This window comes from Synchiropus splendidus, chromosome 1 (genome assembly GCF_027744825.2).
Source record: "Synchiropus splendidus isolate RoL2022-P1 chromosome 1, RoL_Sspl_1.0, whole genome shotgun sequence".
Taxonomy (NCBI): domain Eukaryota; kingdom Metazoa; phylum Chordata; class Actinopteri; order Syngnathiformes; family Callionymidae; genus Synchiropus; species Synchiropus splendidus.
The window spans coordinates 9,261,633-9,284,560 of record NC_071334.1 but is presented as its reverse complement, the minus strand read 5'-3'; the positions used below and the strand labels follow the sequence as shown (position 1 = coordinate 9,284,560).

The following is a 22,928-nucleotide window of genomic DNA, read 5'->3' as shown; positions in this document are numbered from 1 at the left end:
TGCAGTGGTTTATTATGTGAACACCAGAAGATAAAATACGTAGATGAGATGAAAATGGTTTTTAAATTTTATGAGAGGGCTGGGTGGAATCCCAGCTCACCTTAAATAAAGGTTCTTATAAAATGGTGTGCATTACTTATAAAACAATAGACGGTAAGTGAGTTACTCGACCTTGGTGCAGTGAGATGGTTGGGTTTTTTTTGTTTACTTTTGTTGCAGTGAAAAAGTTAATAACTAAATAGTTAAACCAATGAACAAGCATGTCATTTTCAGCTATGTACCGAGAGCATGAAAGACTTTAGGGACCATCTAATATTGAGTTTCCTGTCTTGTTAAGCCAGCCTAAATTCTTGTAAAGAAATAGAAAGTAACTGTCAAATCTCATTTACGGACTATGTTAAGCTGCCATTCCTGAATGCTTTGTAACTTCATACCTTAAGTCAGTCCATTCACCCTTGAAAGAAAAGCAACGATAAAAACGCTCTTGACATTTGGAAATTCGTCTAATATTTATTTAAGTTGTCCAGGGACAGGTTTTCTGGGAAGATCCAGACAGGTTTCTGTGTCTCTCCATCCCTTTCTTTTCCTCTGCTTTGTCTCTGCATGTAGCATCAATGGCAAAAGCAGAAGCGAGGGCCATTAAGTTGAGGAGGAACTGTATTGCAAGTCTTGTTCCTTGGGAAAGCTCCCAGCTGAGATGGGACAGCCATATTGGATAAACAGATGGCCAGGGCGAGGAAAAGACGTGCGAAAAAGAAGAGAGGTGAAACAAAAAGAGGAGCGACAGGAGTGGATAAATGCATTGAGAGGAAAGCTCTGCTTCTATGATCGGCAGAGGACATTTATTGCTACATTTAAATATGCAAAAACATTTTTTTTTACTAAAGTATTGTGTATGGAGCTGGGGCAGAGATGCTTAGCTGTCAGAGACGGCCATGCAATTCAAATGTGCTCTATCTGCTAAACAGAATTAACCTGCTTTGAGGCCAATGACTTTAAACAATTGATAATGCCAGCAAACTCTCATAACTGTCCAGGTTCGACCGTGAAGCCAAACATTACATTTTATATCGACAAACTAACTGTCAGCTCTCCTGTTTCCCCATGCTGCCACTCATTTGACAAGGTGCCAGCAAAAGTGTGTTTTGAAACAGAGTCAAAAATAGTAAAATGAATAAGCGTGTACGGTGTGTTTTGGAGCAGCACAGTTCACTAAAATTAAGATTTGGCTGCCGTGCTCCAACTTCACTGAGTTTGGTAATACATGAATTTTAAGGACTCCAGATTCAAATTTAGAGACGAGACAAGGAAATGTCACACCAACATTGTTGGTTATTATGATGAAAATAATATACAATATAATCAAGGTTTGGCCATAATCGTGCAGCCCTAGTGTGTTTACATACAGACGATGGGAACACGGCCTTTTCAGAGAGGTCAAAATCTTCGCTGCTTATCCCCTCCCCACTGAGCACTGAACCTTGCAAACTGAAGGGATGATGCGTCCTGACACCCTGTAACCCCAGTTTATTGTTTTTTTTGTTGTTTTTTTTCAAATCAAGTTGATAATGACAGTAGACTTTGCAGTTAAGAAGCACACTGGAGAAGGAAAGAAACTTGCATCGGGTAGGTGGAAAGGATTACCAGCAACCAAGCTGTCAATGTGTTGAGAAGTTTGATGCGGGATACAGGAGGAAATGTATATATGATTATGGGAAGAGAGGATGAAGGACAGCTGGAGAAGGTCAGTGAGAAGGAAATGAGGGGAGGATGAAGGTGTGGGGGTTAAATGGGAAGATGAGCAAAGGGCTACGAGAGGCAGCGATCACAGGCAAGAGGAGGAAAGGGGGAAGCCTACTGAAGGACAACAAGGGGGAAAAACGACCAGTAGGTGGGGTGTATAGGGGGAACAGGTGGAAGGTTAATGGGCCTGGAGCGGATCCACCAGACGCTCTTGGTCTTGATATATGGGCCAGGGGACTGGTGTGGGGCGTAGGCTTTCAAAGATATATTATTTCATTTGAGCAGCAGCACCATTCTGCAGACAATCCCCACACACCCTCACCCCAGCAGCCCGGCATTTGTCCAGTGATAGATGACACGCCCCCCTGTCATCGCCACACCAAACACACACATGCTGAACACGCACACAGTAGTGACACCTCCCACAAACCCCAAACACCCTGTTCTTTAACAAATCATCAAGTCAGGTTCTTCAGAAATTGTCTTGTTGCATTTAGATTGCATCTTTAGCGCTGGTTCTTTGTCTCCGCAGTCAGTGAGCTGGCCTTTCTGTCACACACGCGTACGGTGCGTGTGTGTGTGTGTGTGTGTGTGTCTGCGTTTTAAAGTTGCTATTTTTGTGGTAACAATATCTGTTTGATCAGTGACAGTGGGCAGAAGTTTGAGTCTGGTTAAGGGGGAGGTTGCTGAGGGTGAACAAAGGCCTGTTTTCATTCATCAATTATTGACAAGCTAGCAAGATATCAATCTCTCTTTTACATGAATACTGTAACTCTCAACTCCATCGGCTTTACCAATAGAATCAAGTTGATTTTGGATGGGCTTCAAGCAGAGTGTGCAGCCTGCCAAGGTATAAAGAGTAAACGCATAAAAGTTTTACAGTCGAGAACAGTTCAGATGCTTAAATCCAGACACACAATATCCATGTGTCAAGAAAAAGAAAAAAAAAATACCAGGCAGTGGGGTGAATTAGATGACGTTTTATTAATACTTTAATACTTTAAAAAAATACAAATTATAATCCAGTTAATTGACAAAACTTTTTACCCTTATTTCAGATGATCCCGGTGTACTGTGGCATACAAACTGCCCAGTATGTTATAACTATTATATTATAACTTATAACTATAATAGATAACTATTTTATCTATATTATATGAACTATATTATATCATAGATAACTATATTATCTATATAAGATGAAAAATGTGTCTTTGTCAATGCCTCGTGATAGATATAAACAGAGCAATGGCACATGCTGCTATAGTCCTGAAGCCCCAACCCCAGGGGAGCGCAGGAAGCCGGAAGGAAGCACAGGAAACTTGTTAAAAGGAAAGATTTACTTTTGCCTGTCCCAGAGGGGGATTGCCTATGAGAGGGATGACGGGGTTTGGGAGAATTTAGCATTCACCGAGTCTGCTCATCCACTTGTTGCTTTGATGAGGGATAAAAGGCTGTCATGAGGTTGAGGTTTTCAGAGCTGCAGGAAATGATGGACTTCAACAGCATTCCTTCTGCTTGTTCATCATTTCAACACAGGAGCCTTTTCTACCGTTGGGTCAGTGTTTAACTCTCGCTCTGTCAAAGCCCACTGGCTTAAGGACAATGACAGGCCGCCGTAGTGTAAACTGACTGACACTGTTGTGTCATTCCGATAAAACATGAAGGGAAGCATTTTAAAACTTCCATTTATATTTCCCGGCCCACCACTGCGGCCCTTCTGTGAAAGGCTAATCAGGAGAAAGCGAAGAACACCTTAAAATTGCCTCCACTTTCTTCTGTACAGTTTTCCATTTTCAAGCCAAGTTAACGCAGTCCTATTCACATTTGTGAGCACTTTCTATTGGAGTAAGAGTAGGTAGTGTTTAAGTCTTGTTTAAGAAGGATCAAGGTAAAAGCCTTTTTTATTGCTGCTTGTTAAGAGAGTGTCGTGGGTGACTAGACTGCTGCGACTCTCACAGGCCCCGGCACCAAACAGTTGTTGGCACACGTGGGCAGCTGTCAGTTAAAGCAGCTAAATGAAAGAAGTTGTGATGGAAGTCGCAGGTGGAAAACAAGGAAGCAGATAAACAAAGTGGCATTTAGTTGAATGATCTGACAAATCAAACGTGTAAACACTTTCTGTCAGCACAAAGCACTTTCACTCTTTTCTACTTCTGACTTCTGCCATCTTAGATAAACTGTTTTAGTAGCAGAGGCTGAAAGGAAAAAAAAAAAACTGAAACATTTCTTAAGTCATTGTCTGGCATTTGCACTGAATGATCATTTTAATTGGAATGAAACCAGATTTCCTAAACCAGAATTCTGGAACACCCAAACTTAAAACATCAATTCATATATGAAATAACTGTCCATTTTCAGTATGCGTAGTGCTCACATATTCTGTGTTATGTTACAGCAGCGTGATCTCCCACGACTGAAATGTCTCCCAATGATTGATGTCCAAAGAACATGTACATTCAGGCAGGGTGGCAACGTGTTGGTTTAAGAGCAGTAAATATACAAACAGAAGTGCTGGCATTTTGCCTCTAAATAGCTCTGGCCGATTAGGTTTCCTGGAGGTCAGAGGAGCCGAGGTGTGGCTTCTGTACCCTTATGCTGACCCCCAACCTCTAAACTAAACTCACCACACAGAGCTATGCAAACCTGTCATCTCAGGAATCCTCTTTTTTAACACCTGGATGATTCTCGTCTTGTAATCCATGTGTTTCTGCCGTGTTGTGTCTCTGCATGGATGTAGGCCTTTATGACCTATATGACCTAAAATATGAGCTAAAAAAGCAGATATTTTGATGAATAACTTTTATAATGAGGTACATATTTTTTCATATTTTTTAAAAGTTCCACTTTCATAGCCTCTATTATGCGAGTGTAATCCAACTTGACTGGAGGTTGTGCCCGTGCCTGCTGCTTTCGTCACTTGGCTGTCAACAGTTGTTCTCCGATGTCTATTTTGGATGCTTATTTGAGGCTTGTCTATTCTGGACATGGGGGGGGGGGGGGGGGGGGGACATGGGGGCGGGGGCCGAAGACAATAGATAAGACAGAGGCAGCTAGTTTTACACTTAAAGACTCAGGGTGTATTTTTATTCCACTGCTAAGACGGCTGATTGAATTTGCACATATGAGTTCCACAGGTGTAACGCTAGACATTGTGGTCATGTTGTGACGACAGGAAAAAAAATTCAATGGTGCTGCTCTCCAGCCAACGACTCCCTGAGAAAATGGATTGAGAGCAGCAAGCAAAGTAGGACAAAGACACCTGTTCCCTATTCCTACTTTACACATTCCTTTCTTTGCTGGTTTTAATTTTCATCTCTCTCTTTCTTTCTCTTCAACACTAAACTTAAACTTTTATTAGCCTCATATTATATCGTCTTATTCTCATGTCCAATTTCTGCCTTTGCTGTAAATCTGGCACGAGCCATGTACATAACTGATTCCATATATGAGAAGTAAAGGCATTAATTCTCCTAGTTCTTTAAAGATTGCACGCAGGCAGGGTGATAAAATAGGCTTTAAAGCCACGTGAAACAATCATGGCCTGTAAATCAAAAAGGAACTTGTTAAGAGGACGTGATGACAACAACGTTGAACTTTAAAAATCACGCAACAAGAACCAGTTTTAAGACCCAGACTCTCACCTTCCCTTCGGTCTTTTAGGACCATATGTTGTGTTTCACTTTGCACCTGCAGCTGAACAACTTGGCCCAACGCTGACAAAGAAATCCTACTGAGAGATACCTCAAGCCTAATACAGATGCTCCTCTGCCAGCGGAGATGACTGGAGATGCACTTTAGGGAGAAGCAAGGCTCCATCTGTTCCGCCGTGTTGTGATTTTGATGCTGACTGGTTACATATCAGAGGAGCTGCTGAAACACTCAATTAGTTAATTTACGTTTTTAATTTGTGTATCAAGGGCTGTGGTCTTAGTGAACTCTGGAGCCATGCCACATGTGATTGGAGATCCACAGCTGTTTGCCGAAACTCGTCAGCGAATAAAAGACCCATTCAAGTGCTTGAAAGGCTAATGGATATCTCTGTCTCCTGCGCTCTCAAGTGTGTCGTCTCTGCATTTTAAAGCAGAGTTGTGGTAGTGCGTTATGTAGTTGAGAAAACAATATCATCTTTGAATAATAGAGAAGGGGGAAGCCTGCTGTCTTGTTGGTCTCCTCTTTGTCCCGCCAGCTTCCATCGGCGGATAGACAAGGAAGATGGGGCCTTTTACTCTGTCTGTCTGTCAGTCAACAACTGAGCATTGTGATTCCTTAAAATTGATGAAAATATGTTTAAGTTCCCCTTAAAGTTTCTTTAAACTCATATATTCTTTGGCATTGAAGGATACTTTCAGTTCATTTTCACATTTTTAAACATGTCTCCCACTGAACCGTGGTTGGTGAAATGCACCTATCCATACACAAACTGCACTTAGTCACACTCAAACCCCATCTTCACCTCAGACCGCACCCCCACTTTTCACACTCAGCTCACAGACGGCAAGCGATAAATTGCAGTATTAAGTCAAACAATGATTGCTCGGCATGGAAATCCAATGGCTGAAGCATAAAGCCCGGGATCGCTGGGTAGATTAAGCTCTGCTTGGGTGTCCTCTGGGGTGGGAGAGTTGTAGAAGGATCAATAGGATTTCTATCATCAGTAACTCACCACAGCCAGGAACCTTATAAGTGTGTTAATGCAATTCATATCACTTTTGGACAAGGTGCATTTCTCCGTCTGCCGTTGGAAGATCGGTGGTGAAAGAGAGAGTGGACTGGCGGGAAGGGAGTCGGAACCTGTGTGGAAGTATGCAGATGTGGCTATTACTGTCAAGCATTTGGATCTGTGTGCGGGTGAAATCATTGCATTGAACTGTGTGTGTGTGTGTGTGTGTGTGTTTGAGAAGACCTTTTGGGAGCTGCTGTTTCCCGGCTGATTGTGTATTAGTGGTCTAATGTTCATGTGAATAATTGATTAGGGCCTCTCTGTGTTTTTGATAATTAGTTGATAGCTTCTTAGCTCTAAGCCCCGAGATTTCAAGTGTGTGTGTGTGTGTGTGAGGTGGGGGTTTGTCTGTCTGTGGAGGCACCCTGAAAACAATAGCGTGCGTGTAATAAAAAAAAACGTGTTCCCCTAAGCCACGCAGTAATGGATTACCTTAGAAACGAGGTTACAGTACACGCATCACTTTCTCATTACCTCATTTGTTCTCTCTTTCTTACCTTGTCGTTCACCAGTGCACCTTTTGAGGCTTGCTCTACAGTGAAGAATGGATCATTCACATTGGAGCCGTTTCTATTCTCTCAGTGCCAGCACATACACATTAGCTTCTTTTTCAATTTGTTGTCTTTTTTTATTGATGCTCTATTGAGTCTTGCTTTGGTCGTGCATGAAGTCAAACCAGAGTAACAAAGTTTGGTTGTGCTTGCTGCATCGCCAAATCACAGCACTGATGTCAGACACAGGAGGTTTTGTTGCCGCGGTCAGCAACCTTGACAAAACAAGGCGTTCTTCCTTCTGCAACACACAGACCCCCAGAGAGAGTTTTTTTTTTCCTGAGTTCATGAATAGAATGGCGCTATTGGAAAAAAGTAACTACATATGTATTTTTCAAAATACTTTTTTTGTATATTTGAGGTACAAAACATACTCTTCCTTTTATTAGTATTTTTGTGCTTTGTATTTGCTTCACTTAAATACTACACAGAATCAAACATCACTGCGCAAATTGTTATTTGTTGTTGAAGTATTCAAATTACACGTACTTGTACTGTCATCAAACAAAACCTCAAACAGTTGTATATTTTTGCTCTCACAGATGGCCTCTGGCATCTCTATTGCTGTTAAGGGACATAATAACAGTCTAGGGTTTCGGTGTGCTCAGCCGAAGCCCAACATGGGGGCATGCTCCACTACCTGATATCTTGTAGTGGAAATACATGCCACCAGAAAACAGGTGCCACTGACATGACATGCTTATAAGCCATACACAATACGTGGATACATGTCACACATGCAGAGTAGACAAAAATGAAACCTGTAATGGTCAAAGTTCATGATTCAATTTCGGTATTATTGGATTAATCTGCAGTGTTGCACATAAGTGACATTCCTCTTGTACCTCAGGAGCTCCGTAGTGTCATATATATATAGTGTCATAGATATGAAAAGATTGGCAGAAAAGTTTTTATTCCCCAGTGAATGATGTTTTTCTGATTTATCATCAGTTGATCTTGGCCTAAATCCTGATTCTCCAACCAGTGCAGAATGTCCAGCCTTCTAAAAACCTCACTTTTCAAATGCTTGTTATCGTTCTTTTCTTCCAAACGCGCACCCCTCCCTCAATGTCTCTGGGCCACCTGCTCACTTTCCCAGCGTCTTATCACCTTGCCGCCATACACTGCAGCCCAAATGGACTCAGAGCAATGATAACCAGGAGCCCATGTGGGGAAATGCTCCGTCCGTTCTCACCAGTTTCAGTAGAACATAGTAAAACCGCGGTTGTCCAGGATCCCCTGCTCCAGTCCAGGCAGGTCACATAGCTGGAACATCCTGAGGATTTTGTCACTCACACAACTGCCTTTTCCTGATGGATGTAACTCTATTTGTGGCTTTTAAAATGTTTAGCTGCCAGACATGATTTGTAGTGGAATCCAGAGGCCTCTCGCCGTGTCATTTGAGCTGACACCCAATATTGACTTTATTGCGGCTATATAAGGGACACTGATTCTCCATTGAGTCTCAATCAGGGCGAGAGACGATGAGAAAATAAAACCACACGTGACGCATCTTGGGTTCTTATTCTAGCTGGGTCACCTTTGAATTAAGTTAACAAGCTATCTGAGGTACATTCTTGCTAGACATAATTAAGAGTTTGAGAAACAACAGACAGTGTTCTAGGTGAATTAATGCACGTTCCCAGGTGAATACACGGCCTGTTTGGCTCAAGGCGAACAGATGCCAAGATAGGACTGCACCAAAGGACGGCTGCAAGAGAGGCACAAGCATTGAAGTCCTCTTCAAACCTCACCTGTCTGAGACGCCATTGATTCTCATCCAGCACACAGAGAGAGATGGCAGCCACTGTTTACACGCGAGGCATTTGAGGCTGAGAAACCCACAGCCTGTGCATGTGTTCTCTCCCCAATGAGGGAAAAAAAAAAGACTATCTTCATTCATTAGAGCTCCACAGAAGGAGATTCCATTAATCTGTTCATTAGTCCACATCAAAAATGGAAGTACTTATTAAAATCAGATCCAGCTGTGTACTCTCGTTAAAGCCCGCCGTAGCGTACAACTCTTAACAATGCTCGTGGCACGAGACCAAGACTTGGCCACAAGAAAGCGGGTGCCATTCTAGCACTGGTCTGTTTGACTCGACACAGTAGGATAATTGCTCTGCTCTTAGCAGGGGGCTATGAATAAACATTACGTTTGTCAGCCAGTATTTGAATGCTCCGTTTCCAATTAATTTACTTTTGCCAGAAATCGCCCGCTCTTAATCACTATGTTTTATTTTCTCAATATCCCCCCCAAGTCTTTTCTCACTCCGTCATTCCCTGTCTGGCACTTTTATTCTCCCTCACACTCGCTCGTGTTCTCTTACCTTTCTCTCTGGAAAAGCCCATTAATCTCAGCCAGTGGTTTTGAACAAAAGCTATGGGCTAAGCGATTGATCCGGGCATTGATCCCACGCGCCTGAACGATCATAAAGGTGTTAAATTGGTTTCTTGGAGGATATGTATTTTTCATTGTGGGCTTGTGCGCGTAGAAATTCCTTCCTTCAGCTTTGTCTGCTGTTTTTAGACAATAATATTAAAGTCATTTCTGGATTGTCTTGAAAAACAAAACCAATTGTGTATTTTGAGGAACTTTAATTTTCACACACAATTTCATTTTTTTACTGCTAAATCTCAGATTGATTTTTGAATGATATTAAAGATTTCAAAGACACATATATTAGTAATTCATGAAATATAAAAACTTCATGTATAACATGTTGTATAAGGCAGAACTTTTCTTTTAACAAAGTTCAAAGTGTGGAGAAGTTTTCCTAGAGCAAAAACCATTTTTTTTTTCATTCTCATCTGACTTTTTCCTTTTGTCCTCATGTTTGTAAATGTAATGACCATCACTGTGGTCAACTTATCTGGTGAATTTTTCGTCAACTTTTGATGAATCTTACATCTGTGGCAGTAGGGCAGTGATTTACTGACTGATTTCCATGATTGTATCTGCCCGCGCTAGCTATCAATGCAGCGAAACAAAGTCAAAGCAGACGTCGCCTCCGTGTCAGAAAGTTCATATTATCCGAGCAGGCTGCATATCTTGTGCGATCAGGCGCCACGAGTGTTGCTCTTTTTTGACAGAGCAAAGGAAAAGCTTGTCAAGGAAACAGCGCGTGTCACTGGCACTTAAAAGGTCAGCGAACTGAACCTCAACCCGAGCCTGCCCTCATGTCTGTCTGCCTGTCACCAGTCTGCCTGTGTTGTTGGCGGGTGTCCCTCGTTGCGAGTTGCCACCACCCACCGTCACCAACTCTGAGCTGCTCCCCCTTTGATGACCAGACCTCTTGTCACAGGGAAGCTTCCAGGCAGGCAGAGGCAGGACAGCTCTTTGATGAGGACCCCACTGCTCGCCGGCAGCTCTGACATGCAGGGGGTCGTTTGAAGATCTTGAGCTTTACATGTACTTATCCTTCGCGACATGCACTCAGACAGGCACAATTACCAGCGCTTTCGCAGGACTTGATAGCGGGACGGGATGGTGGAGAGTCGCAATGCAGTCAACTTGGCTGGTTTAATGAAGGCGTATGAATTTCTTTTTGAACTTGTACCATAGACATATTAGCCTTGAAGAATGAAATACACGGAAAAAAAAGTTTGGCTTTTGTATACTTGGACCACTAAACTAGAGCTGTGAAATGACGCACTTACTAAAGTTCCTTTTATTATAAATCTTTTGCCCCACAACAAAACAATATCCGTTCAATATTATATTCATCCACGTACTTTCAGCTCAGTGGGCACTTTACAGTCACTACTTTTGGCCTGTTAAAGGACACTCATCCAAACATGGGGAGTTCATACTAGCTGCCCGCCAACAACCTGACCTTCACCATCTTCTCAACATGTCCTTTCTCAATGATACAGGCATATGACGCTTACACTTAGCAGTCATTCCTCGCCTCACCAGCTTTCACCCGGCATCACCGGATACAAAGCTCAACTCCAGCCTAAAATTGAACTGATAAGTCCTCACTTGAAGCTTCAATGTGACATTGAGTTGACAGCATTGATCAACATACTTGGAATCACAGAGTGCTTCTCAAAGAAAGAAGAATGCTATAGATTTTGAGACCAAGGACTTTGTGCACAAGGTTTGTTAATTGGGAAAATGGCGAGTGCCAGATATTCTCATGCATTTTCCTCATTCCATTCCTCCTAATGTCTCCTTCTTGTTTGAGCCTGTCTAAAATGGATAATGATTAACACAGTCCACCATGAGAAGAGGCAAAATGTTACAATGGAGGGGGTTGTTTCGCTACCAAAGTGCTTCATCAGCACTTCCCTGGACTAACTGGCAGGCTCCTCAATCGCTATCACCAGTGGGATCGCTCAGAAACTGGTGGCAATGGGCAAACAGATAAAGGGGAATGTGGACATGTTCGCATGAGAACGCTTGTGAGTGGATACACGGGTCATTATGCCTTTGCTTCCGTATGGAAAAAAAAGCCCTGCAGAATGTGAGCAATCGATACCAATTGACCCGTGAGCAAGCGAACCCTGCAAACAGCTGCCTGTGACACACACCAAGTGTTTTATGAACATGAACGTGATGATTAAGACCGCTTATAACACCAAATTGTTTTCTGTGCTTTGACCAGGTCGATGACCAGATGAAGCTGCTGCAGAACTGCTGGAGTGAGCTCCTCATTCTTGACCATGTCTTCAGACAGGTTGTGCACGCTAAGGAAGGCTCCATCTTATTGGTCACTGGCCAGCAGGTGAGTGTGTGGACCCCCTTTTGCCTCTATGAAATATGTCATTCTGCTTCAGATACTTGATTGAAAAAACAAACGCTGTAAACTGATGAACTATCAAGGCAAAGATGTGTTTTAGAATGACGTCACGCTTTCATTAGACTCAAGGTCGCAGCTTGTTCGCATTGTTTCAAAGCTCAAGCATTTCATCGATCAGAGGTGGGCCCTCTCGAGCGAAACGGCAAAGGATATTTTACGTTCATAATAAATCATAACTTTTCAAATTCCAATTAGAAAGTAATTTCTTGCTTTTGAGCTCTTTCTTTCTTTTTAAATTGGATTCTTTTCATGAACTATGCTCATTTTAACATTCCCCACAAACATAATTAAAATTATGACAATAAACCTTGAAAATAAAGCACCATATCACATTGTTTGACCCATAGTCTTCTCAAAATTCACCATATTCCAGTATTTCTGATAGAATCTATTTTAAACTACAGAATATATATATACATCATCAAACACCATATTAATTTCCAAATTATTTTCTTATTTTGCTTCTGTCTTATGGCTTGACTTCCCTTACACTAGTTTCACTGCCCCTGTTATAGATCAAAAGCCATAGCCTGATATTCATTATTTTGATTCCATATTCTTGGATTATAGATGGGCATGACGTAGATTGGTTGTAGTTTTTTTCTTTATCCTTTATCCTTGTCGTTACTTGGCAAAATACACTTTTTTTATCTTAAAATCATATTTTTTATCTTATTTGTGGATTATTTAAATGTCATGTTGCACATTTATTTTTTCACTAATTCACGAATATAATCAGCTGCACTCACTGTCAAAAACGTGAGCCCACAAGGAGGGAGGAAAAAAAAAAACAAACGCCTGCAACTCTCAACAAAGAGAATAGACACAAAATACAAATGGGCTCTTTGAGAAGACACCCTGTCCAGTCTCAGGGCAGTCAGTGAGATGAAGTGTCATAAATTAATAATTGGCTTCTCTACAAAACAATGCACTCCAACGAAATGTTTTACAACAACGGATGCCCGCATAAATATTGAAGCAACAGAGGTTGGTGTGTGCTGAATGCAGGATTGAGTATTTGCTGGCTTTTTGCGCGGTGGACATTAGCACCGTTTTCCAAGGCAAGAAAAGAGACATAATCAATAGGGGTATCATAATTGATATTGACCAGGTCAGATATAATAGCAGAATCAAAAAGAAGAGAAAGACACACACTAACTTCGGTGTAAATGTGTAGGGAAAATGTTGGAGTTACAGCGATGTAGAGACGCTCAAATGTAAAGAAATGGAAAGAGGGCGAGATGGTTTTGAGTCCGAGGCAGTTTTAGGAGTCCAGAGCAGTGAGGAGGAGGAGGAGGAGGAGGAGGAGGAGGAGAAAGGCTTGACAGTCAGGGGAGGTGCTGAGCGCTGGTTTCGTTTGCATACTTTGGTTAATGAACAGCTGGTGTTAAGAGAGGGGAGGGAGGGAAACGTGTGCATGTGAGAGTGTGAATTTGTGTGTGAGGCTCCGAAACAGTTCATTATCTCCTATTATTCTCTGCTTGGCCAGGGGTGACAGCGCAACGATAACACTAGGGATATTTAGAAGACAGTAGTAAAACCACCCAAAGCAAAGGCACACACACACACACACACACACACACACAAACTGAAACCACTGAAGTATTTGGCGCTACATAGTGCTCTTGATGCTTTTTTTAATATTAAATATAATGTAGACATATGTATAAGAAACATAATATAAAATACATAAAAAAACAGTTTGCATTGCCCTTAAAATATATACTTTTCATTGTTATTATTATTCATTCTTCTGGGCCTTGTTTTTGTAAATTGGGTCGGCATGACTGTGACTTTCAGTGGGGGTGACAATTCTTTATACTGTCAGGATCACAGGAAAGTGGAACTCATCAAAATGCATTCAAAGTTGAATGATGAGGCAAGGACTCTTGCCAGAATTCCACCAAACGTCTCTTGACAATCCACTCGCGCTTCAAACAAAAACTGGGCTAAACCGTGTCATCAAGTCAGATTTTTTTCTGTTCTTCCCTTTCACACAAAAGGGACCATCAGGCCGTCTTCGTCCATAAATATACATCTCTAATGTTCAACACGAACCCTTCACGGGGTCAGATTGCTTTTCACCAGTGCTCTCTTAATGTCTCTGCAGGAGAGGTAATAAAGCACTATTGATTGATTGATTGATACGCAGGTCACCGGGGTTAGTGCTAAGTCTGCTATAGTGACATTAAAGTCTTTTTTTCCACCCTTTTTTTTTCCTTACTTAAGGCTTGGAGGCAATAACCCTAGGCGTCACCATCAACAGTCCAATCCTTCAATGAAGTTATTTCATGCACAGTTGATTTTATGTAAATTGATTGACACCTTAGACGCGGGGGGGGCAGTGTCTACTTTCTCTGGGCCATAATTCTTTTCTTCTCTTGTAATGCAGGCTGCAAATGGGGGAGGGAAGGCAGTGAGAAATGAGAATAATAAACGTGAAAAAAAAAATAGAACCACAGCAATCATCCCTTCAGTTATATCTTTGATATCACTGTTTTTTTAAAATGTTGTTTTATTAGAACAGCTACTGGCCTGTACAGTGGGACTCAGGTACGACTCACGCCAAGCCCTTCTTCCACTTGCAGAGTCAATTATGGTAATGAATTGTCAATAAATATTAAAGTTTAATATGCTGCTGCTTACGGTGAGTGGCAGCTAAGGACTTGCCTTCCAACCAAATGTGCAATGGCTGCAGAAATAAATGTGCACCTGCAAAAGACTTTTTTTATACTTCCTTTAAATCTGCCAATCATTCTGTGGGGCTGTTTATTTTCATATATTGATCAGCGTAGTTCACTGGATATGAATTGATACGCCCAATGACCAGTATTCTTGGTAGCTGTATTAAATGCATTTAAAATTTTCAGTTTAGATTCACAGTGTTGGTTTTCTTCCCACTTTTCGAACTTGCAGACCTCAAATCATTTATTAGATTTACCTCAGAAACATCTCAAAATGTCATCTTCAACTGGTGGAAAATATCCATCTGTAATTCAAAAACTATTTTATATACATCTCTTTATCTCTTTCACTTTGTTTTTTGTTTTGTTTATGTTTTGTAAGTGCCAAGAGGCTTGAACAAGATGATGATGTTGCTTATGCATGCATGAACAAGTAGTTTATTTATGGCAGTATATGTTTCCCAATCTGAAGTGTAAACATTTTTTATAAGTAAAGTTGTCATGAAGCAAAAACAAACATGTATACCGCACATTGTATGTGTTGTCAACGTCGTCTCCATCTTTCAGGTGGACTTTGCCGTGATTGCATCGCAAGCAGGGGCGACGCTGAACAACCTGTTGAGTCATGCTCAGGAACTGGTGGCTAAACTTCGCTCCCTACAACTGGACCAGCGAGAGTTTGTCTGCCTCAAGTTTCTGGTCCTCTTCAGCTTAGGTGAGTTTTATTTGTGGTTTTTGTTTATTTTACATAGTTGGGGATGTGATTTGGGCTGGTGATGTCTGATGCAGTGCAAGATAAATGCAGAAGATGCAACTGCTAGACGAGAAATATTTGTATTTCTTGGCTTAATTGAGACACGTGACATCAAACAATATACAATTTGTGTCTATTAAGTGACTAAGCAGTGCGTTCCTTGGGGTTTAATGTAGACCTGATATTTTTTAAGATACTTAAATGTTGTCTGCCTGGCTAATGTAACCTTGCGGGTGAGGCGGGAAAGCGAAGTGAGAGGGAAAGGACTTGGAGATGTGATGAGCTGGGAGAGACTGCTGGAGAGAGGGAGCCCAAGACGGAAACAGACAGGGAGCTGGGGATTCAGAGTCGGAGAGGTGAAGGGATAGGTAGCAAAATAAGTTAAGGGTTAAATGGAATGTGAGAGTGTACCTGAGTGTCCAAGGTCAGACATCACCAGGAGATGTAATTTCTGTCTCTGCCCGCACAAGTCAGCAACATGGTACACACTCGATGCACTTACACACTCAAACAATATGTACGTACAAACTTTACTTTTGGAAGGAGAAGCGGACGCCTACCAGGACCATGATTCGTATCGACACTACCAGCCGAAGTAACTGGGTGTTCCATACATCTGAACAGTTAACAGCGTGATCTTTTGAAAATCACAGCCAGACCAACACCGGGGTTGATATTTTATGTGATGTGGTTGTTTCTCTTGGATCTCGCTAAAAGCAGAGTTCAGCCTGAGATGGAGACGGTCAATAGATTTTTTTCAGTTGAGGCAACTGTGGAGACTGTTGCAATAGTCGACGCCTGAGGAGATGAAGGTGCGTCTGAGAGAATCACTAGGTCTTTGAAAGATGAAACAGCTCATTCTTTGGAAATATTTCAAGACGATAAGTTTGTGTTCCCGACATCGTCCGAAAGGGAAGAGTCATTGGGGCATTAGAACACGATGGAGTGTGTGTGCGGCAGTCGGTTTTTGTGTGGACTTTTTTCATGGGGCCAGGGTAATGCTGGGGCTCAGGGTCTAAATAATTTGGCAGACACATCATCCATAATGAAAGACCCACCGAAGGGATGTGTATTGCCCCCGGCAGTGCCTGTTTTCCATTGCTGCCCAGGACTCCCGCAAAAGAAGGCAAGCACTGGCGACGTAAAGATTGCTAGGGGGGCTGCTTGTGGTGCGGGCGACTATTGAGGAGGGGCTTCACCAGAATTAAATTAAAAGGAAATGAATACGACACAGGTGTGTGCAGGGAAGGGTCATTAATCTAAAGGAATTTAAGGATGTGTCAGCACCAACTGGAGGCATTATTGAATAAGAAAGTATTGTTGCACCTCTACAAATAAAGTTGAGGTTGTGCTGTAGATTTAAAGCTCAGATCTATTTTCCTGTCTAAATGTTCGGCGTGTTCTGATAACTTGCTCTATTCAGCCTCGCTCTGAGTCTTGAGGACCAACAGACACATGGATCACAAGAGCTCTGAGTTAAGATAGCCGTCGATAAAGATAGGGCTATACTTGTCACTGTCCTGCTGTGTCCTCCGTGTTCATCCTACTGGTGGTTTATATGTGTTTTATCTCCACCGACTGTCTTATCTATCTTCTTCACTTTGATTCCACTCGCCTATCGTTTTGGCCTGTCTTAAGTGAAGGCTGTCTCCCTCCATCAACAGGGAGATTCTCACTCTGCCAGCATTGATCTGTTCAGTGTTTGTAGGATTGCGGGTGTGTGTAAGCGGAGAAAGTCGCACACATTAAAGGCTCCATTGAGACTGAGTGATACCCCGGTCAGAGTTCAGTGAGGAATAAGTAGTCTGATGTCAGTAGACCCTTAATGGGGCTTTGATTTCCTTTAAAAGACTTAATAGAACGGCTGAGGGACTGCTGTTTATGCGACAGGGTGACATGTCTGCCCAAAGGTGAAGAGCGGGTCACCAGTTCAACCGCAGGCAGGAGAAGCTGGACGGCTCTGGTTCTGTACTTCAGAGCGTTTGAATGAAAACCTCACACAAAACACCGTGCGGCTTCTATGACAGCCAAGCGGCTGCAGTGATTAAGGTCAGAGAGTGTTGAGCCTGTAACCAGTTTCTTAGGTCAGAGCCAGTCACACGTAATTGAGCAAGACAGAGGCTGCCAGTCCTCGTCAGCTGGGAAGAGAACCAGAGAAAGCTGCCCAAACTTTGCGCTGCGGTAAATGTTCCCAGCAGACATTTGTGGACAAAGCTTTAAATAATGGACCCAAATTGGAGCTTTTAGAGGGTGAAACGCTGCTAAAAAAATGGGGTGGAGGTGATTGAGTTTTGAAGCTCTTGAGGTAATCGTGCACATGGAAAGTAAAGTGAAATCTTCAGGATGTTAAGTATTAAGTGACCTGTTATTATAGCTAGGATTAAAATAGGCGACTAACTGAAACTAAATGAAGCATAATTGTACACAAACAGTACTACATAACAGACAGTATCAACAGCAGTCTGTGACAATATTCCTCGCGACTTTCATCTTGGGCAGATTTACTTTATAGTTGGAAGATCAAATAGCACAATACTGAACTGTGCTTTGTTAGTCTGAAGACAAGACCACTGTTCCACCTGAAGCACAAAGATCATTTCGAGCTTTGTCAGGAAGTATCACTCATTAGAATGTTTGGCTAGTGGTGAGGACAGACTGCATCCGTTTTGTTGTGCGCGAGGTCAGACACCAAACTGCTGACAACAAGACAAACACGGCGAACGTGATTAACCTTGATGAAAGAAGACAAACACGATTCCCCTCCAGTTGTCTATCGTAGCTGTCTCTGCGAACAACAGAAGAGGGAGAAAAGCATTTCCCAGACAGGTGGATCCTAATTAGGCAGAAGCCGAGGCAGCTCAGGATCAATGCCCTGATCCCCGGCCGGCCAACGGGAGAGGGCTAATTCAGACCCTGCGCCCCGTCTCCCCGGCAAAGCCTGGCAAATATTCATTTCCTGTAACCAACCGAATCATTAAGTGTTCAGTCAGGGATTGATTAACATCAGGAGGCGGCAACTGCTCAATATTTACACCCATGGAGACCGACGTAGGGCCAAATAATAGAGCATCTAACAGCTGCAACACTTCACAACTTCATTACAGGAGCATAACGGGATTATCTGTGGTGCCAGATCTGAAATATCTCTGTTCTGTCAAGGCGCTAGTCATTATCTTTACCTTTGACCTGATCAATACGCAAGTCAAGTGCAGTAATGGCCGACCTACAAGACACCTACCTGGTGAATTCAGGAAAACACAGCTTTTTCAGTTGTCGGAAAGGTTGTGTAGGTTTAGGTTTAGGTTGGTGCAACGTCTGCTCCAGTATTAAATACAGTGAGGCGAGATCCAACGCGAGCTGGGAACTATAGATTTAAGGTTCATAAACAACCCCTGCCGCGTCTCAAGCGCGTCTCAAGCGCCTTCCTCACTCCTCTTTTAAGGCTTCAAAGTGCCTGGCAAATGCCCGCTGATGGAAAACCATCGGACTCTCATCTACTTCTCAAACAAATCTTTTTTACGGCCCATCAGCTTCTCTACGCAGGCCAACAACTGAATAAAAACCTGCGCCCGTCTGACAGCTCAAACTTTGTCAATGAAGAAGCCACGAGCAACTAATCATATGTGAGTGTCCTGACTTTACTTTCGCCGTCAGCAGAAGTGTGTTCTTCTGCAATGAACTAATGTATCCTCCTATTTTCAGTCAGTTTTATCCTAAAAGTATAAAAACACCGGTGAGTAGCTGCCACTTTGAGGGGAATTTGTTGTAATTTGGCTGACTAAAAGGCTTTCAGACTTTATCAAGCAATAAGAGCTGCAGGTTTCTAGCCAGCAACTGTTGCCTGCTGCTACTGTTGCCATTAAATAGCTGTGGTGTAGAGCAGTGGGGGGCACACTGTGAGGGATATTGAGCTTCACTGTCACCATGACTCACTCCTTAAAATACGAGACAGACATTTGTTGACTTACTTCTATTAATTAAACAATATCTAGTCATTGGAAAAAAAACGTAAAATTTGTTCACATCAATACGTACTTGTAAAATACTACAGCATTGGTTCATGTTTTTTGATGACCGGAGTGTTACTGCGGTGAATAGTAAATCCTACTTTGTACGATTTCAGGAAGCGTTTTCAGGTTTTGGCAATCCTGTTTATGTTTGAGATAAGCTGATGATTCTGAATATTATGAGCTAAAGCTCAGTTTTTTATACTGCTTTTTACTTGAGTCTAGTATTTACCTGAGCATCCTCCAATGAAATAGCACAAGTTCAGTTTATAGATGTAGAAGCAGTTTGTTGTCAATTCATACTTTTATTTGTCATATCTCAAAATATCTTATTCAATATTTATTTACACGCAGGAGAACAGAACCCCATTAAAACACAATGGAGCCGGGGAGCTAATTAGTGGGTGAAGCCACTAATTACTTGACATTTTGTATAATATTTATTGTCTGCAGAGACTCACAATGTTGAAATTACTTCTGGAGGACCTTGAGTCGATGTTTCAAAGTTGCGTTTCTTCATAAATAGAAAAGGGTGAGAGAGATGAATATAAGAGACCAGGAGTCCCATTGAGCTGCGTGGTGGGTTTTGTGTGTTGTTTGTTGTTTATTTCCACCAACTGCATGAATGGGAGGACGTAGGCACGTTGCACACTCCTGTTGTAAAAACCAGTGAGCCGGCGTCCACGCCCACGCCGCTCACGTGCAGGTGAACTCTGCACCGCTCAAGTGTCGCCAGCTTCAAACCTGTGACGTTTAATGCACACTAACTCGCCAAAGCAAGAGAGAACAAATCCCTTTTAAAGGAACATAGTGGGATTGTCTCTGCTGCCAGATCTGACACAAGGCAAGAACAGTAATGTCCGACCTACAAGAGACCTACAATAATAAGTGTCATCCCTTTTTATTGGGAGAAAACCTGCAGTAAATGACTCAAATGTAAATTCAGGTCATGGGACTAAAGGAGAAGCAATGGTGTGGCATTGCCTGCTCTCCATCAATACTCTAACTACTGTTGCAGTAAGTACAAGCAGACAAGTTTTTTCCTACAAGAGGAAAACATCTTCTCCCTTGCACTCCCATGTGGGGTGATTTAAGGTGGACTAGCTATAGATGGTGGGAGGAATTGTTGCCCTCCATCTCTCTTGCTCCCTCCCTTTGGTTCTCCGTCTCCCTCGGCCTTATTACAGGCTGTCAGTTTATTATAAAACATTAGGAAAGCAGAGGGACACTTGCAGTTACTGTCCTATCGATCGGCAGGGATAGATTCTGTGATTTAGAGTCGGCCTGCGCTGCTGCCCTCTACATTCTAGCTCTCCTATTAAGGCACCAGCGCTTTGCTTTGGCTATTGATGTTTCAACATTAACAGTTACAAGCTGCTACAGAAAATCAATGGCCAACTTTTATTACCGGCTGCATAACAGGCAGGACCTCCCGCCAGCTGGTACTTAACAGTCAAAAGGAGGCCGTGTGGTGAGCACGTCAGGTGTTTGCTCAAGTGATATCTGCGCTGATATCAATCCTGCGCGGGGCATAAAGGGCAGAGGAGCACAGTGGAAGACGCGCCTGGCAAAACAAATGAGAAAAGACTGGAAAAGTGTGAGGACACCAAACTTTTCTTCAATCACCCCTCCATCCACGTCTCTTCCTGCAACTAAATGTCATCTTACTAAAATGGCAATCGATACCCTCAATCACAGGCCGGCGATCCGTCCATCATCAGCATCAACTTGGATGCGTGTGTGCCGTCTACACCCAGGTAGAGCGGCCAGGCAGCGCGGGCCTCTCAAACATTTATGAGGGGCTACCGTACGGCAGCCCTTCTGGGACAAACAGCCCCCGGTTCTGTACTCTCAGTCCCGATCAATGGAACTCAAGTTCATTACACACACTTTTCAGCCGAGCGGCGGCAACTCGTTTCTCTCTCACTTACGTTTGTCAAGTTGCTCACCACCGGGGCTGCACAGCACTTGTTTACGTGACGGTGCGTACGGTTGGAGGGGGGGGTGGGAGTGTGCGAAGGGGGAGCCGCTCCCAGTGGTGAGAGCTTGAGGTTATCATTATGTACAGGTTGGTCTGTTGCAATGCTAATGCTAATGCATTCTCAGTGGCTGCAGCTTTAGTCCCAGCGCTCGGCTGCCTCGGCAGCGCTCCGCTCCAATTAAAGGCTAAGGGGTGTCTGCTTGGACTGGGAAGGACAGGTCTGGGCTGCCGGGTACCCTACGGAGGCCCACATTATTTGCAGAAAAAGCCAGTTGCTCCATGCATACATTAGTCCGAGGCAGACAAACTCCATTCACTCACACTCTTTTATAAACATTCTGATGCAAAACTAACAATAATTTAAATCTTCATTCAAATAACAATGTAGAGCTGCACCAAGCCCAATGGGCCGCGGCGAACAAAATCATCTTCACCCAACAAAAAGTGGACATCACCATGTTTACTCGTACGTGCCAGTCAGAGCGAAGCTGGGCAATGCAGCGCACTGATGGAGCTAAGGTAAAGCTCACTTCACACTGGAGGCACCAGAGTACAAGATCTGTTTAGTGTCATATGCAAGTTTGTCAATTTCGACCGGCATTATTTGGCATGCTTCATTGCATTTTTATCACGTCATATTTTAAGGTTTAATCCTTCATTGTTAGTGGAGCAATACTTCGACAGGAGGAGGAGAAATACTTGCTTACTCCAAACGCATCATAACTTGTGAAAAGGATGGCGACCTGGAGACCAGTGATGGAGAAAAGGAACAAGGACCATATCAGAACTTAGTGTGCATGGTTTTTAGAGTCTATTTTATGTTTTCATTTTATTCACTTTTTTTCATTCACTAATTTTTAATAATCTTGGGCCCTCAAAGTTCCTTGGCTAAAAATGAATAATCGTGTTGACATAACAAATAAAAAAATAGTTCAAGGACAGTATATGCTGCGGCATTATACAACTGTTTTTTACTTTTCATAAAGGAGCTACTACCCGTGCTCAGTTTAGCAAGACAATTCACACAGTTCCCACTCGCCAAAAAACAAGTTTTTCTGCAAAGTTCTGTGTCTATTGCAAAAATATCAACTCATTGCATGTATTTCTAAGAAAAGAATGACCACTATAGAGTCCTAGCAGCACTCAAGGCGCACACTAACAGAAAGGAAACATCTTGATCATACAATTGCCTTTTTATCACGTGCAGATAATTATCTCCGGCATGGATGGTGTGTGCGAAGTTGTCATGCTTGACTAGTGATCAGACTCACAGTGGGGATCATTTTCTCCAGCCGGGTCTCGAGAGCCTCGTAAACTCAGAAAAGCTACTGCCAACAAATCTGATTCTGATCGAACAGACATCAATGTTTCACACACAAGTGCTGGATTTACAACTGTAACGCTTGTTAAGAGTGTGTGTGTGTGTGTGTGTTTAAGCGTGTGTGGTCTGCAATGTTGCATGACAGCGGGGAAAGAATTGCCACAGCCACCATGTATGTATTGATCCGGTTGCACGTCTTCACCTCCGCACAACACCAGCATAGCAGCTGTATTTCTTTTTCCTTCCTACTTCTGTATTTATGGTGAACACACACACACACACACACACACACACACACACACACACACACACACACACACACGGCAACACTATCTGTGGTCCCATCAATAAAAATAACA

The 22,928-nt window shown here is 42.7% G+C and overlaps 1 protein-coding gene across 3 annotated transcripts in view; it reads left to right on the top strand.

Moving 5' to 3' along the window:
• The window catches only part of nr5a2 (nuclear receptor subfamily 5, group A, member 2), a 48,306-nt gene that overhangs the window by 13,651 nt on the left and 11,727 nt on the right, over positions 1 to 22,928 (top strand). For all 3 annotated transcript variants that reach the window (XM_053854454.1, XM_053854455.1, XM_053854456.1), the window contains exons 5-6: positions 11,628 to 11,747; positions 15,074 to 15,221. In XM_053854454.1, coding sequence (XP_053710429.1) covers positions 11,628 to 11,747; positions 15,074 to 15,221 — 268 coding nt within the window. The remainder of the gene's footprint in view (positions 1 to 11,627; positions 11,748 to 15,073; positions 15,222 to 22,928) is intronic.